This window comes from Salmo salar, chromosome 13 (genome assembly GCF_965601325.2).
Source record: "Salmo salar chromosome 13, fSalSal1, whole genome shotgun sequence".
Classification (NCBI taxonomy): Eukaryota; Metazoa; Chordata; class Actinopteri; order Salmoniformes; family Salmonidae; genus Salmo; species Salmo salar.
In genome coordinates, this window is record NC_138303.1 from 90052049 (window position 1) to 90068137 (window position 16089).

Below are 16089 nucleotides of genomic sequence, written 5' to 3' on the forward strand. Positions count from 1 at the left end.
AAACAGCTAAGAAAAATAAACTTTTCCGAGACTGACATAGAGATGCTAGTGTCAGGTTGGTTGAGTACAAACAAAATATTTTATTTGGCTCACTCAGTTGTGGCTTGACCAATAAAAATAAAGACATAGCTACAAAGAAAATACCATTATGACAATTTAAGTTACTTTAGCAATGACAAATATACTTCATATGAGTAGGCAACACATACCAATAAGCCATTCATCCTCAATAGCTCCCTGCTGGTTTATAGGCCAACAATGCTGAATGAGTCATGCGTTCCACATTGCCACCACATTCAGTAGGGTATTTTGTGCATCACATAACTTTTCACCTGCACATTGAGTGGAAGCCTTTTCTGTTCACATAGTTTAACTAGTTTTGGGATAGTGCTTTTATAGCGATGTAGTTGCCGTCTATTGCTCCGTTCGTGTTTACAACAAACAAACCCCTCTTGACTTCAACCTGTTGTGCGATGGTGTATGGAAATGGTATGTTCGTTTTGCTGATGATTGCATCCAAAACATTGGCTCATCAAGGGCTGTGAGATGCTGATCGACAAGCTGCCGCTGAAAATTGCCCTTTGCCAAAAACCGAAGCACTTGGATGTGCACTGAAATGGCATTATTGCCACGTGTTTGGCATTCTAAAGAAAGTCTTAAATTCTTGCAAAAATCATAGAAGATTGGTTTTGGGAAACGATATCTGATGAGCCAATCTGTACATTCTGCTCAAAAGACCCATCTGTCTCTAAACACGTACTCTCTGCTAAATGCAGCGTGTGTCAAATCTTCCAACAAAGCAAGATCAGCCATCTCTCATTTGATTTCCCATTATCTCAGTCTTTTATAGTATTTCAACAATGGTTTCACTTTCACACGTGCCTCTAATTTAACAAATTACTGTACTTTATTTGGATTATTACCGTAACAAACGCATCTATGTGGTCACATTTTAGCCTGTCAAGATATGTTGCATGAATTCACAATGAAATTGAACAATGACTTAATTATTACTCTCACAATTTCACACATTTTCAACATATATTTTCCACATGGACTAGGCCAGTGGTTCCCAACCTTTTTTGGTTACTGTACCACCAACTGAATTTTGCTCTGCCCGGAGAACCCCTCATGTGCATTTTACCAGTATGGCTATAGTTTTATGACTCTTCTCAAGTACCCTCTGTGGATAGGCCAAGTACCCCTAGAGGTCCTACTATCCCGGGTTGGGAACTATTGGGTTAGGTACAGTAGGTTATGTTTGACAAGCAGTTCCCCTATTCCACAATTTGGCACTGTCAATTTACACACACTCTCAAGCCAAAGTTCATTTTGATAAATCTCACTTTGCTTGGACATTATCCCACGCATGGTTTACGCACATATTTTTCCCTACGCATGATTAATAAATGAGGCCTCGGGCATTTTTGGATATTATATATATTTTTAACAAATTTAAAATAAATTTCCATGAATGTAATTGGTCAATTTACACACTTTATTTTATGATTTTCCTTTTCCTTGATGATTCCTATGAATAGTCAGGACGATTGACTGGAATTTCAACTAGGGCTAGGCTACTCGTCGTCGAGGACAAGTAGAAGGATGTACTATTGACAATATGGGGAACGAGGCAGCGAGGAGAAGTTTGTTTTCTTGTCAGTTTAGTAAAAGCAATAAGCACACTTGCAATCGGTGATCACCCTAGCAGAACAACCAAATTCCTGATATGATGTCTGACAACTTTTTTCCACGGATGACAATGTTATCTTCTATCGTATCCAAAGCTCAAGCTTTACTCGAAACGCCCATTTTTGCCTCTACTAAGATGAGAGCAAGCAGTGGTAGAGCGCATGCTCATAGCGTCGTTCTACGCAAATTTGCGCCAACTCCATGGTGAGGATGAAGCTAGCACTGTCAGGGCTGATGCTTTGCTAGCATTTATTCATAACAACAATACCAGCTACAGTTTCTGCGCTGTTTCCCCCGATATACAAGGATAATACTTCATCTATTTGCAATTATATGTCAGGTATGTGAGATATAGGTGTAAGATTGTATTATTTTATTATGGAAGGGAACAAATATGCCTCTGTAAACAGCATTATAGCTAACGTTAGCTTCAACCACAGGCGTAGGGACAAGCACAACCACCATGTACAGTACAAAGCTAGGCCTCAGTAAGGACTAAGGCCAAACGCCGAATATCTTTTATCCAATTTGGAAACAAGAGGAGTACTTTGTCTTTTTGCATTACACGGTTGGGACAACGTGGAAGATCAACAATTCAAGGCTGACCAAGCTAAGGATTTCATGAAGAAACGACTCTTCGTCTTTGAACTGTAAAGGGAGGCATTGTATTGAATCTACCTCGGAAACAACATTGTGTTCTCCAAAAACCATTAACTAGTTAACTAATAGGAACTTGTTTATTTCCCCAAGACTGTTGTCGTTTTAGGAAATAATCTGCTTGAAAGATTCGTTATAAACGGAGCTTGATTGTTTGCTCACTTCAGCTGTTTGAATGTGGGATAAAATGGAGACCCCAGCGATTGTCTATGATCTTGACACCTCTGGTGGTCTTATGCAGGTAAAGCCTTTACTGTTACTATCACGATGACAAATGGTTATAACATGTTTGTGTTGTTTATCTAGTAGTAACTAGCTAACTCACTAGCTGGTATATAGGGCGAAGTGGCAGTGCAATGTTTGTAACTAACTAACGTTACTACTAGCTAGCTAAGCTCTCTAACGTCGTTAGCTAACTGCTGGACGCCATTGCTCTTTCTAGCTAACCTCTGCCAGAAGTCATGTTACCAAACCGTATCAATTCAAACCATTGACTGAAATTGGTACATTGTAGCTCATTTAAATGTGGTTTGTTGTTGTATGGCAGACTTGCCACTACAGTAAATACGGTGCAACAATGTTGGTAGCTAACCAGATCTATCACTGCACTATTTTCCTTATATTTTAGCAAATACAAGCCTTGCTTGCGCCTCCCAAGTCTGAAGATGGAGAAAAAAGAAGTCGGAAACCAGATAAAAATGCCCGGAGAGCAGGGAGAGCCACGAATCACGACACTTGTGACAGTTGCAGAGAGGGAGGCGACCTCCTCTGTTGTGATCATTGTCCCGCCGCCTTTCATTTACAGTGCTGGTATGCTTATATCTTTCAATTTACAGTAATGACTTCCTGGTGTTGCTACCAATTTGCAAGGAAGGCAGAATTTGTGGTTGCCAAGTACCCAAACGACTCCATGGGATTGAGCACAGACAATCGTGTTTTTAAATGAGCCTTCAATACTTAAAACATGTAAATTCTTAAACCCTTACCATGTACCTATGTTTGTCCTCTGTTGCAAAACTTTGTTGAAATCCATAGTTTTGAATAAAGTATGGATTTCAGGAAACAAAAAAATCATGCAACAACAGGGGACCAACAGGTACAAGAATTTACACTTTTTGAAGTAATGAGTCAGTTCAATAAAGAAAAACTAGTCTGCACTCAAATCCTTGAAGTAGTTGAGGAACTTTGCTACATTTGTGGTTGTCTAACAACTCTGTGGGTAGCTGACTACTGACAGACAAGCTCCTAGTAGCTCTTGTTGGCTAATCTAATGCACATTCTTTGCCAAATTGTGGCGCTGTTGACTGTTTTTCAAAAATATTCTGCCACCTTATTATTTAGACCTACATGTTAAAACTCTGTAGCTTTGTACATGTTAAAACTCTGTAGCTTTGTACATGTTAAAACTCTGTAGCTTTGTACATGTTAACTCTGTAGCTTTGTACATGTTAAAACTCCGTAGCTTTGTACGTAACTACTGTAACTTGTGTTGTTGGCCATTTTTCTGGAGACATGTCTGCACTCAATTCTGCACTTAGCTACTTAGCCTTACTTCTCTTCAGTCAAGGATGACAGATTTTTTGCATGCATTGTCTACGCCACTTACTCGTCTCCTAACAGCCATTTTCAGTATGTAATGAGCCTGCGGATGTTAGTGAGGTTTAGTCAAGGATTTCTGCTGAAGCAGTGAGGAGCTCTGGGAACCTGGCAGTGCAGCCTCACTGACGATATGAATAATCATTAACCATGGCATGTGCTGCTGGGAGCTAAGCAGACCAGAGCTGGTGGCATGAGGCACCTAACAGAGCAGAGGCCTTTATCCTCATAGCCTGCACTACAGTATATCATTTTTGCCTATGAGTTCTGCGGGGTTATTTTAATGTATTTTTTTTTTTGCTCATTGTTAAGACTTATTCTAGGAAAGTGTTATCAGTGCCGTTCAGCTGTTGCCACAACGGTTTCATCGATTATGAAAGGTTTTTGCTGATGAAAATGGATTGTTTATTTAATCTTGTGGTCCTCCTTTTTTTGTGGTGCTCATCACTGCAGTCTTTGTCTTTCTTGGAAAGCTTGAATGAATCATGTTAGTTTTGGACCAGCAGCCTTTTCAATAGATTACTTTTGCCACTGAATCACGAGACTGTGTCCCCAGGGGCCTTGGAACTCTGCCTAAAAAGAGCCTTTTGAATTAATTCCCTCTCACCTGGCTTTCATCGGCTACAGGTCTCTAGCATTTTCAGTCATTTCAAATTAGAAAAATGGCCTTGGAAAACACCATACCTCTGGAAATTGTAAACTAGGCTTCATTGTGAGGGCATTGGATGTTATGAATTGCTGATTGAACTTCCTTGCCAGCTGTTTTGCTAATGCTTAACTTGTGTTGAACCTGCAGCAACCCACCCCTGAGTAAGGAGATGCTGCCCCCTGGAGACTGGATGTGTCATCGCTGCATGGTGCGCAGGAAGGTGATTCAAGTCTCTGATGAAACATGGGGAGAAATAGCCTTTTTGTTTAAGTGTTATGTTGAGTGCTTCATTCATCTGGATAGGTTGGTGAGACTAGTGTAACCAGTGCTTTTCAGACTGTTTACATGTTTTTCTTGTGTCATAGAAGCGGGAGCTGAAGAAGGAGCAGATTAATGGTCTGCTGGAGCGTCAGCTGTCTAAGCAGTCTTCCTCCCCTGCAGCAGAGTTAGAGCTTGCCCCAGGCACCCTGAGGCTGGACCCGACGGCGGCAGTAGGAGGCACCACAGGGCTGAGGGCTACAGCTGTTGCCCAGGTCCGTCTCCTGGAGAGGAGGCCCAGCAGCAGACCCAACACCCCCACCTCCACCGCCTCCACAGACACCCCCACGCCATCGGAGCAGAATTACATGGATGACGACATGCTAGACGTGGAGGACGACGCCCAGGGCTCGGAGCCCGAGAGCTCCACCCCACACCTCAAGAGGCCCTTTGACCTTCTGATAGCTGCTGCCATGGAGAGGAACCCCACGCAGTTCCAGCTCCCCAATGAGCTCACCTGCACAACTGCACTTCCAGGAACCAGTAAAAAGAGGAGGAGAGATGAGATGACAGGAAAGAATGTGAAGCGACCGCAGCACGAGCTGGACCACAATGGGCTGGTCCCACTGCCAGTGAAGGTCTGCTATCCCTGTGGAAGGTATGGACAACAGCAAGGCCAATGTTTTAATGACAAAATATCAGTGCCTTCTATTGAACTTCATTTTTGTGTAGGCTAACTGGGATTTTTTTTTGGCACCCGATGTTACATTCTTACTAAGCTTGGAGAACGAATCTGGAAAGAAGATATCTTGTCCAATTATATGCAGATCACACACGATTTCAGCTGTTTACTATGAAAATATTCAATATGCCATTTATTATATTGAATGCAGCGCCATCTTCTCTGGCTGGGCTAGGTAAAGCATTCAAAAGAGCAAACAGTGCACCATTATAGGACTCTCAACTGCCTGTGGAAAGAGGAGCCGTAATTACTAGGAAAATGGCACAGTCTCCCAGTGGAGAGGGAAAGGAAACGACAGAAGGAGACATAACAGTATGCAGACTCATCTTTCAGAACGCATGGCTTGGTCTTAAATGAGAGGCAGGCACCCCATTGGAACAGCGTTTTGGATTCAATAGCAGTACACATCTGTTCAGCAGATGTTTTTGTTTGAAGGCATTCCTGAATGCCAAACAGAGTTTGTGTTTTGTCTATTTGTTTTGTTTGTTTTGTTTTTACAGCAGTCTACTAGAATCATGATATAAAGTAATATTTGCCTAGTCTCTTATTTTTTATATATATATTTTCCTTGTATTGGGTTGTGCGGCTGAGAATCTTAAAGCCAGTTAATTATTTGATCATGGTGGCCGGGGGAGATGTATTCAACAATTGCCTGACTGACTGGCTACCCCATTATTTTATATATATATATATGAGAGAGGGTCAGACAAACTATATATATATATATATATATATATATTTATTTGTAGAGTTTGTCTTGACATGTTTTCGTAGGCACCACAATGTTGCTATGTGTTATTTCTGACCCTCTAGAGCGCCTCTATGGGCTGGCATCGGGCTATGTCAGGAATACCACAGAATTCATAACCACATGGCTGGCTAGAGAGAAGGGGGAATTCAAACTATCTCACTGAGAATTTTATATATTCTGGAATGATGAGCCTTGGGGCTTGGCTTGGGGTCTCTACCACAGATACACTGCCTGGATTCCAGACTGTTCAAAATCATTCATGTCTTGTCCTCAAGTGATCCCCTCTTTCACTGAACTATTAGGACAAACTAACCCTAGCTCTATTTTGAGGATATTTTGCAGTCTACTTGTTTGATATCAGTCGTATATCTAACCCATCATGTTTTTGTCAATCTCCTCTGTTTGTGTTGTAGGAGCTGCAGGTTGGCACCATTAATCCAGTGTGACTATTGCCCCCTTTTGTTCCACATGGACTGTTTGGACCCCCCTCTTACTGCCATGCCCGTGGGCAAGTGGATGTGCCCCAATCACATAGAGCACATGGTGGTAAGTCATTTTTGTATTTTAGTTCACCTTTATTAAGTGAGGTTGTGCAAGTAAGCTCATAGTCACACACATCCACGTGTTGAAACATGAAGTTTTAATGGTATTGACCTGATTTTGTGCCCCTCTCTCCCAGCTGAAGCAGAGGAGCCTGACGTTGAGTGGCCGCTGCCAGCTGTTTGACCAGTTTCAGGACAGGATGTCCCAACACGCCGTCAAGGTGGATTTCCTGCAGCGGGTGCATCGTCTCCACCCCCCCGTTCGCCGAGGAGCCCACACACACCTGAAGAAAACCCTCAAGGTCAGCCTATTAGTCACTGTGAAATATAACACACCACCTCTTTGTTCACCGTTGTCACATCCTGTAACTCAATCTATCGTGTGTGTCTTGACAGGTCCCTGATGCTATAAAGTCCCAATACAAGTGTCCCCCAGCCATGATGGCCCCTGCTGGGATCCGCAACGGGGAGCTGATCTGTAACGGCAGTCCAGAATCCTCCCACCAGCACCTTACACCCTCTCAGCACTTAACAAGCGAGGACGAGCAACAGGAGGTAGGACACACTGGAGTGTTACGCAGCAGTGATATACAATGTCTCATGATAGTGAACAAATCCAATGTCTTTAATACTGATTTAATGTGTTTTGTTTTCCTGTATTGTCTCCCAGTGGCTACGCGATGTCATCACACTCCAGTGCAGCATAGTGAGACATCTATCGGCCAAGCAGAAGGAGAATCCATCGTCTGAGTGGAACTCTGAGCAAATGAACAAGGCCGACATCAAACCTTGTGGAACAGCAGAGGAGGATGGTGCAGTGTGCACTTCTAACAGGACAGAGTTGTCAGCCTCCAAGCCTAAGGCTGACAGTGCAGCATTTTGCCCCCAGGGGGCGCCTGCACTCAAAGAAGGCAAGTGTAGCATGTGTACAGAGAAGCCTTGTCATTACTGTGGGCCCAGTAATGTTAACAGTCCTCTGGAGCAGCTGGCTCGGACCAATGGGAGTTCAGAGGCCTGCAGACAGGACAAACTGAGAGAGCCCTCGGGTCCTGATAGGCCTGTTCCTCAGACACCAGCAGCCCCTGGCCCGGAGTTACCCAACCACACTGGAAGAGCTGTGGTCAAGACTGAGAAAACCCTGTTAAGACCCTGTGCAGTGACAGCATCCCCATGCACCAGTCCCTTCAAACCAGAACCCAGAGGTCCCTCTCCACCTCACAGACCCTCCCAAGGCACAGAGGGCCCTGCTCGGACCACTAGCAGCAGCACTGCAGCGACCCGTGCCCTCACCCCACCTGGAACACCATACCAGATCAAGGGCACGACCAAGCTGGGCTCCACTGCCCCACCAGCAGGTGGAAAAGTCAGTCTTGATGCTGTGACCCCCAGGAGTGGTTCTCTGCTCCCCAGCTCTTTCTCTATGGGAGACCTGTCCAGCTGTCTGAAGGCTGTGGCAGACTGCCACGGTGGTAAGTCTCACCTGACGCAATAAGATCGGCATTTTGATTGGCTTCACATGTGAATAATTGGTGAGGAGAAGTTAGATCCACACTAACTGAATTCACTATATCTCTTTAACTTTGATTATTTTCCAGAGATTCAGATGAGTAGTCTAGATGAGAAGTTTATTGAACTCCTGGCCTGGCAGAGGATCCAGCAGTTGTTTGGCCCTAAAGCTCCTTCCCCTCCACAGAGCAGCTGTATCAGCCTACCTCCTGTGCCACAACCCCAGCCTACGGAAGGTAAGAATCCCTTGTTCATTATCAAGACCACCACCACCCAGTGTTCCCTATATCGCTACCTCACTCTGACTCACTGGCCATTCCCTCACTAACCCTACCTCACTGTCTTCACGCCGATCATTCTTTCCATTTCTATTGACGTCCGTTGCTTCTATCCCTCTTTCATCGTCATGTTTGTACTTTCATCCCTCATTTGAATTAGTTTGTGCTATATTGTTAACTTTGATTGTTCTGTATAAAGCATAATTTTGAGGAAGTTAATGTGTTATTTATTTTCTCAGCACAAAACAAGGATATCCAGGCCAGGGCTGTGTTTTATCCTTTGACTGGGAAAGGAGGAGCTTGTAGTATGTGCTACAGAAGCCTGTACATAGGAACTGGTAAGATTCACTCTCAGTCCCAGATAACCCAACATGACCCAATAGCAGGAACTCCTTTTCATGTAATGGTGTCTTCCATCCCTGGCAGATTTAGCTGACTTGAGGCTGTGTCTTGTTGTTTGCAGGTGCTGACATGGACGTGTGCCTTACAAACTATGGTCATTGTAATTATGTGTCAGGCAAACATGCATGCATCTTCTATGATGAGGTGGGTGGCTCATTTATTTCACATTCAAACATGTTCTTGGTATTGGCAACAGTTTTACGATAAGTTGTGACTTGTACAGAAATAAAGTATAAATATGTTTCAGATTTATATTTTCTTGATTGAGGGATTATTTTGTTAGCTGCTCTGTAAATTGAATATTTTATTTAGTAATTTCTCTTGCCTTGATCAGAACACCAAGCAGTATGAGCTTCTCAACTACAGTGAACATGGGACCATGGTGGACAATGTGCTGTACTCCTGTGACTTCTCTGAAAAGACTGGCCCCAGCCCCTCCAGCAGCCTGGTCTCCAAAGTGCAGAACATTATCAGTGAGTGGAGCTCCTCTGTCATAGCTTCCTATAGAAACAGGAAGGAAGTAGTTCACCTTTTAGTAATGACCATGGTGGCATGTTTCCTAATGTTGTTAAAGCAGAGACAGATGCTTTAACAAGGTCTGATGTATTTTACCCACAGAGCGCTGCAAGAGGAGGAAACAGGAAGTGGAAGGTGCGGGGGAGCCCATGGTGCTAGAGGAGGGGGTGATGAGCCAGTGTCAAGGAACTTCGTCCAGATCCTGCTGCGACTGCAAGGCCAGCAGCTCCAGTCTGATTGGGGGCAGTGGGGCAGGCTGGGAGGGCACTGCCCTGCTCCACCACGGCAGCTTCGTCAAGCTGGGCTGCATGCAGTTTGTCTTCAGTATTACAGAGTTTGCCTGCAAGCAGCCCAAAGATGAAACCCTGACTACCCCAAACACCACCTCCACTGCCACCTCCCAGAGCCAGGAGGGAACAGAACCCTCTGACAAGCATACCTCCCAGCTCCACCAAGTGCCAGTGATACAACCTAACCATGTCCCCTAGCTCTATGTTCCCACGTCAACAGAACCAGGCTCAGCAGCTGTACTTGTATACTGTATTTAAAAAAAATAAAAAAAAGGGAAAGCTTTCTTATTTTATGTTCATACATTTGCATGAAATTAAGTATTTTTAAGGCTCATATTTTGTGGGCAAGTTGCACATAGAATTTATATTTTTTGTAAATGGACAACTTTGGCATTGAAAAAAGGGATGGTTTATCGTAGACATGCGAAAAAACAAGCAACGTCATTTGTAAAGTACCCAACTTGTTGTATTTTGTGCCAGTAATGATGCTTCTTTCTCTGAGAATGCTACTTTTATTTGCTCTTTGTCATTTTAGTTTGTGTACTGTATTTGAAAATGTAGTTCAGATGTTTGTTTTGCTACTATTGCACTACAGGTAGCAGATATATATTCAAACTTATGTGTACACATCCATGCTTATACATACATGGGTGTGTGTGTTTAAATATCCACACACAAATGTACATGATTAAGAATTCTTTTTCAACAGAACAATGGAAGCATAGGATTCTGTATGCAAACTCAAATTATGGCCATTTTGGCTTAAATCTGTACAGTGCTTCACGTGTATTTTGTGCAGTAGTTTTCAAAAGTGTTAGTCCATTTTTTTTCAATACTATGTCAACATAGTAAATGGTCTGTTTTTAGAAATAATTCATCAAATGTTTATGTACTCTGTAAATACAAATCAACTTTGACTTTGTTTCTTGTCTGTTATAATGTAAATACCTAAAGATTTTTAAGAACAAGCATCAGTGAGCACTTTGGCTTTTGTCATTTCATTCGTTGCTAACCAATTGTAGATGTAGGCTACATGGTACGTACTGAAGCGATCCTCCCCTAAATGGGTTAACCTTATTGGAGCAGTGGTTAGCAAGCTTGCCTGGGAGACCCACAAAGGGATATTGCATGTCATCGTTTGCTACAATGGTGTCAGGAGTGGGATGGCGCCTGTTAGGCCATTGGAGAGTTGTGTACATGTGAGGCACTTCATAAAATGAAGAGTGGGGGGACACTCCCAAACTGAGGAGATAGTGTATCGACCTTTGTTTAGGTAAACTAGTTTGCCAAGACTGGGGTTCAAGAACCGAAAGGCGGTTTGCACTGTCTCTGTTTGCTACAATACATGCAGTAAACATGCCCCGGTAAATACTCATTTTGACCGCATTGGTTAACGTTTTACCATGGTCTGTGAGTAGCTTGTAACTCAATGTTTGTTACAGTGTATTAACGTTGCGCGTAGCTATGTTTGTTCCAGTGTAGCTTTGAACTATGTAGTGTAGGTTTGAGGTCAACTAGAATGTTTGTTATTGTACGAGGAAGTCAGTGTTTATAACCACTAGGTGGCACGAACATGAATTTTTGCCAAATTCTTGAACCATAATCTACTTGTTGCATAATTTGTTAATTTTATAAAGAGGGAGTGCCAGGACAAAGCGCAACAGCTACATAAATTCCCATGCCGCTGTAGTTCATACTTATGTACAGTCAGAGAAAAAGTACTGTGCGAAGATGTTCACACTGCTTCTTGTCAGCGCTGGACTCATCGCACTTTATGTACTTCATAATTGGTATCTCAAACGACCAAGATGCAAAAGAAATGCCAAGTTCCATGGGAAAACTGTAATCGTCACTGGTGAGTTCGTACATTATAAAACAATGTGACACTAATGGTGGTCAATTATTCATCGTCTTGTACAGTCAGTAAGTGACCGTTATCTAATGTTATGTACCGTTATTATTGGTCATATGGGACTGATTCCGCATTTCTTTGCTCAATTGTAGAATTGTATTTAAAACATTTGGTGTTGGGACAAACTAGACGTCTATGTGGGTGTGTCTCTCCAGGATCTAACACAGGCATTGGGAAAACAACAGCAATATATCTGTCCAGAAGAGGTGCGAGGGTTATAATGGCCTGCCGAGATAAGCAGAGGGCAGAAGCTGCCATCAGTAACATCATGAAGGTAAGAGAGGTGTCAGAATCCATGTCTCACTCCAGATGTCTGGTAAACAGTCAAGCCTTGCTGTAGTTACATGTCTTTGACTGAAGGGGTGCCAGTGGATCATACATGGACGATATTACTGTGGTTCCCCCTCAGTCAGGTTCACTCCTCCTCACACACTGTCCCTCTCATTCACATTTTACAGATAGTTGTGCTCTGGTCACTTTAGCTGATTAATTTGTTGACGGGTTGGTTTATTAGTCTCTATAAAGTGAGGGACACAGAGCATCTGACTGGTCATTCTTACTTTCTCAGGAGACTGTGAACAATGAGGTTGTGTTCATGGAGCTGGACCTTGGAAGCCTACAGTCTGTGCGATCTTTTGCTGAGACCTTCCTGAAGTCTGAATTTAGACTCAATATTCTTGTCAACAACGCTGGTGAGTCATGCATTGCTGGCATGAGTCCGGTATTGAGTGTGATATTTCACGTTGTGTTATAGTCATATTTGTTACATGTTCCATCCTCTCTCAAGCACACCAAATCTCAATGGATTATATGGCTGGTTGGTTTCTTAATATACAGAAAACCTGCATTAACAAAGCAGTGAAAGTGTATTTCTTTTGAAAACATTGGTCCTCTTTATGCAGGGCTTATGAATGGTGGCAAGACAAAGGATGGCGTGGGAATGATCTTTGGCGTTAATCACCTCGGCCACTTTCTGTTAACTGTGGTGCTGCTGGACCGTCTGAAGGAATGCGGTCCGAGTTGAGTGGTGACTGTCGCCTCCAAAGCTCATGAGTATGGCAAAATCGATTTTAACTGCCTGAGTACCCACAAAGACCTGGCTGTTGGAGAATCTGACTGGGCTTTGTTTCGGAAGTATAGTCATAGCAAGCTGTGTAATATGCTCTTCACACACGAGCTTGCCAAAAGACTGGAGGGAACAAATGTCACCTGCTACAGCTTGTGTCCAGGTCAGTGCTTCAACACTTTATAGCATGTAAGCAAGGAGGGGTGGTATGTACTGTAACTGTGCAGAAATATACAGTATGCTTACTAGTCCTGTTTATTTTCTGTCACAGGAGCAGTCAAGACAGAAATAGGCCGGTATTTCAAGCTTCTTGTGGTTCATGATGTCGGCACCTATCCTTTCGCTGTTCTATATGGACGCAGAATCTGGGGCCCAGACTACACTCTACTGTGCCCTCCAGGAGGGTATAGAGCCTCTGAGTGGATGCTACTTCTCCTGCTGTGCAGTACAGAAGGTGAATGCCAACACCAAAGATGACGCTATGGCCAAAAAATTGTGGGAAGTCAGTGAGACACTTTGTGGCATGTCTTAATGCAAACACAGAGACCCTGCTTTTCACTGCATTTATCAGGGCCAAAACCCTGGTGGGACAATCCTGAAAACGTGTTGCTTTTCCTGATAATTTTTAACAGAGATGTATTCAAGTTCAATTGAATGCTGGAAATTTGTTCCATTCCGTTACTCTTAAGTGTGGCAGTGGGTGAAAAGTCAAAGTTATACTGAAAAGATTGAATCAATTGATTGAATATTGAATTTTAAAAAAAGCTAGGCATATCCTCTCCCCTTGTGTCAAGACTGCTACTTAACTATTCCAGAAAAATCCTAGGCCTAGGTGATATGTCTCTGGGGAAGTGTCTCTGTCCCACCACAGTCAAGTTCTATAGGCAGAGCCACTGGTAATAAAGGGAATTAAAACACACACCATACCATCTTTGCCTCTTATTGTATTGTCTACACAACATTTCTTATAGGCTATACACTGTTTCAGGCAATCAGACATAGGCCAACTGTTACTAAAATAAAGTAATAAAGTTACCTTGGGAAGATTAGCAGTTTAGAGATGCTTTGGCAGGTACACTAGTAGCCTAAAGTGTAGGCCTGAGTATGATGAAAAAGCTATACAAGGTTTCACACAGCACACTAAGATGACTATTCATTATCTAAACACTAGGTGAGATAAATAATACCGGTCTGAGTTCGATTAGATTACAAAACCAAGGGCTACTTCATTTATAATTTTTTGCTAATGCATGTAGACTCCAGACTGAGGAAAAATAAGGAGAAATCCACACAATGCGTCTCTGACCACCTCCTGGGTCAGAATGGCTACGTTTACACAGGGAGCCCAATTATTATAATTTTTTTTCACTAATTTGCCTTTTGATCAATCACATCAGCTCTGAAAAAGATCTGATGTGAAAATTTCTGATGTGGTTGGTCAAAAGACACATATTTGTGGCGGAAAAAGTACTCAATTATCTTACTTGGTGTAAAAGTAAAGATACCTTTATAAAAAATTACTCAAGTGAAAGTCAACCAGTAAAATACTACTTTAGTAAAAGTCTAAAAGTATTTTGTTTTAAATATACTTAAGTATCAAAAGTACAAGTATAAATAATTTTTAAAAATCCTTATATTAAGCAAACCAGCCGGCACCATTTTATTTTTTATTTTTCATTTACGGATAGCCAGAGGCACACTCCAACACTCAGACATAATTTACAAACGAAGCAGATGCTTAGTGAGTCTGCCAGATCAGAGGGTGTAGAGATGACCTGAGATGTTCTCTTGATAAGTGTGTAAATTTCACAGTCCTGCTAAGCATTAAAAATGTAACGAGTACTTTTGGGTGTTAAGGAAAATGTATGGAGTAAAAAGTACATTCTTTAGGAATGTAGTGAAGTAAAAGTAAAAGTTGTCAAAAATGTAAATAGTAAAGATACCTCAAAAAACGACTTAAGTAGTATTTTAAAGTAATTCTGCCTAACCCTTGTGTGGTGTTCTGGTCTGTGTGACCCATTTTCAATGTTTACTAAAAGAAAAATAATACAATGAATTATTTTTTTCAACCTGAGACTCATTGGCCTTGGCTCATTTTCAGTGAAGAACATGTAAAATAACCAATTTTCATTGAGTACACACTGTGCACCCCCCTACATATTTTACATATGTGGGGTTACAGTAGGGTCCACTGGACCCGAGGGTAATAAAAGTGTGGGGAAGTGTGTGTGTAGGTGAAAACAAGTACAAATGAAACAAAAAGGTTTGGGCATGCTGTTTCAACATGCAGTGAGGGAAAAAAGTATTTGATCCCCTGCTGATTTTGTATGTTTGCCCACTGACAAAGAAATGATCAGTCTATAATTTTAATGGTAGGTTTATTTGAACAGTGCGAGACAGAATAACAACAAATAAATCCAGAAAAACGCATGTCAAAAATGTTACAAATTGATTTGCATTTTAATGATGGAACAACAAATAAACAGCTTTCCATGTGTGGCTCCTTACTACAATCAGTATGGCAAAAATATTCTCTGCTCAGAGGGCCTTAGAAATCATTTTTGCAGAGAGAAGCTAGTGTGGAAGGAATGTCTTCTACTTTGGAAGATGAAGAATCTTCCAAATATTAGGATCAATTCGAAGTCTGACAGTGAGTTGGAAGAAGAGGATGAGATTGACCCTCAGTCAGCTCCAGGACCAGCCCATCAGCAACCAGCTCATCAGCAGCCTGCAGGAGGAGAAATATGGATGTAAAAAAAAATTGTGAAATTGAATGCTCTTCTTGCCCAAGGAATGAGCCACCCCACACGCCATCCCCGTCTAACCTGGTTGTATCCAATGTGATAAGGATACAACCAGGTTAGACACGGATGGCGGTTACTCATGTGCAGGACGTAAAGTCTTCATTTGAACTGTTCATCCCAGACACCATCCCGAAAATCATTCTGGACTGCACAAATTTGGAGGGAACGCGTTTTTTGGAGAGAGATGGAAGGAGATGGACCAAACTCATTTACATGCATACTTTGGGGTTACACCTTGCTGGTGTTTTCAGATCCAATGGGGAATCCACAGAATCCTTGTGGGATGCAGAAACTGGCAGAGAACTTTTCCATGCAACAATGTCTCTGGTAAACTTCAACATTATTTCCAGGATTATCCGCTTTGATAACCGAGGCACCAGACCAGCTCGGTGGCATAGAGTCAAGCTAGCTGCAATCAGGTCAGTGTG

General features: G+C 42.4%; 1 protein-coding gene and 1 pseudogene across 2 annotated transcripts; both read left to right on the forward strand.

The window, feature by feature from the left end:
* Window positions 1–1757: 1757 nt before the first annotated feature.
* On the forward strand, window positions 1758–10801 carry LOC106568081 (PHD finger protein 12). Its single transcript, XM_014138092.3, has 13 exons — window positions 1758–2590; window positions 2978–3159; window positions 4742–4814; window positions 4960–5510; window positions 6759–6891; window positions 7025–7189; window positions 7284–7442; window positions 7558–8356; window positions 8483–8629; window positions 8911–9009; window positions 9135–9217; window positions 9408–9546; window positions 9692–10801. Exons 1-13 carry the CDS (start codon window positions 2525–2527, stop codon window positions 10075–10077), a joined length of 2982 nt encoding a protein of 993 aa, XP_013993567.3. The 5' UTR covers window positions 1758–2524; the 3' UTR covers window positions 10078–10801.
* A 555-nt stretch (window positions 10802–11356) lies between these two features.
* LOC106568120 (dehydrogenase/reductase SDR family member 13-like) lies at window positions 11357–13770 on the forward strand (annotated as a pseudogene). The gene is made up of 5 exons (XR_014380183.1): window positions 11357–11734; window positions 11947–12065; window positions 12360–12483; window positions 12694–13020; window positions 13129–13770. The product of XR_014380183.1 is annotated as a dehydrogenase/reductase SDR family member 13-like (transcript).
* The last annotated feature ends 2319 nt before the right edge of the window (window positions 13771–16089 follow it).

Bases quoted from the DNA above. Each gene is read 5' to 3' on its own strand.
- LOC106568081 (XM_014138092.3), top strand. From the start codon at position 2,525: ATGTGGGATAAAATGGAGACCCCAGCGATTGTCTATGATCTTGACACC. The intron at 7,190-7,283 runs GTCAGCCTATTA...GTGTCTTGACAG, and splicing joins ACCTGAAGAAAACCCTCAAG to GTCCCTGATGCTATAAAGTC. The intron at 9,218-9,407 runs GTGGGTGGCTCA...TGCCTTGATCAG, and splicing joins CATGCATCTTCTATGATGAG to AACACCAAGCAGTATGAGCT.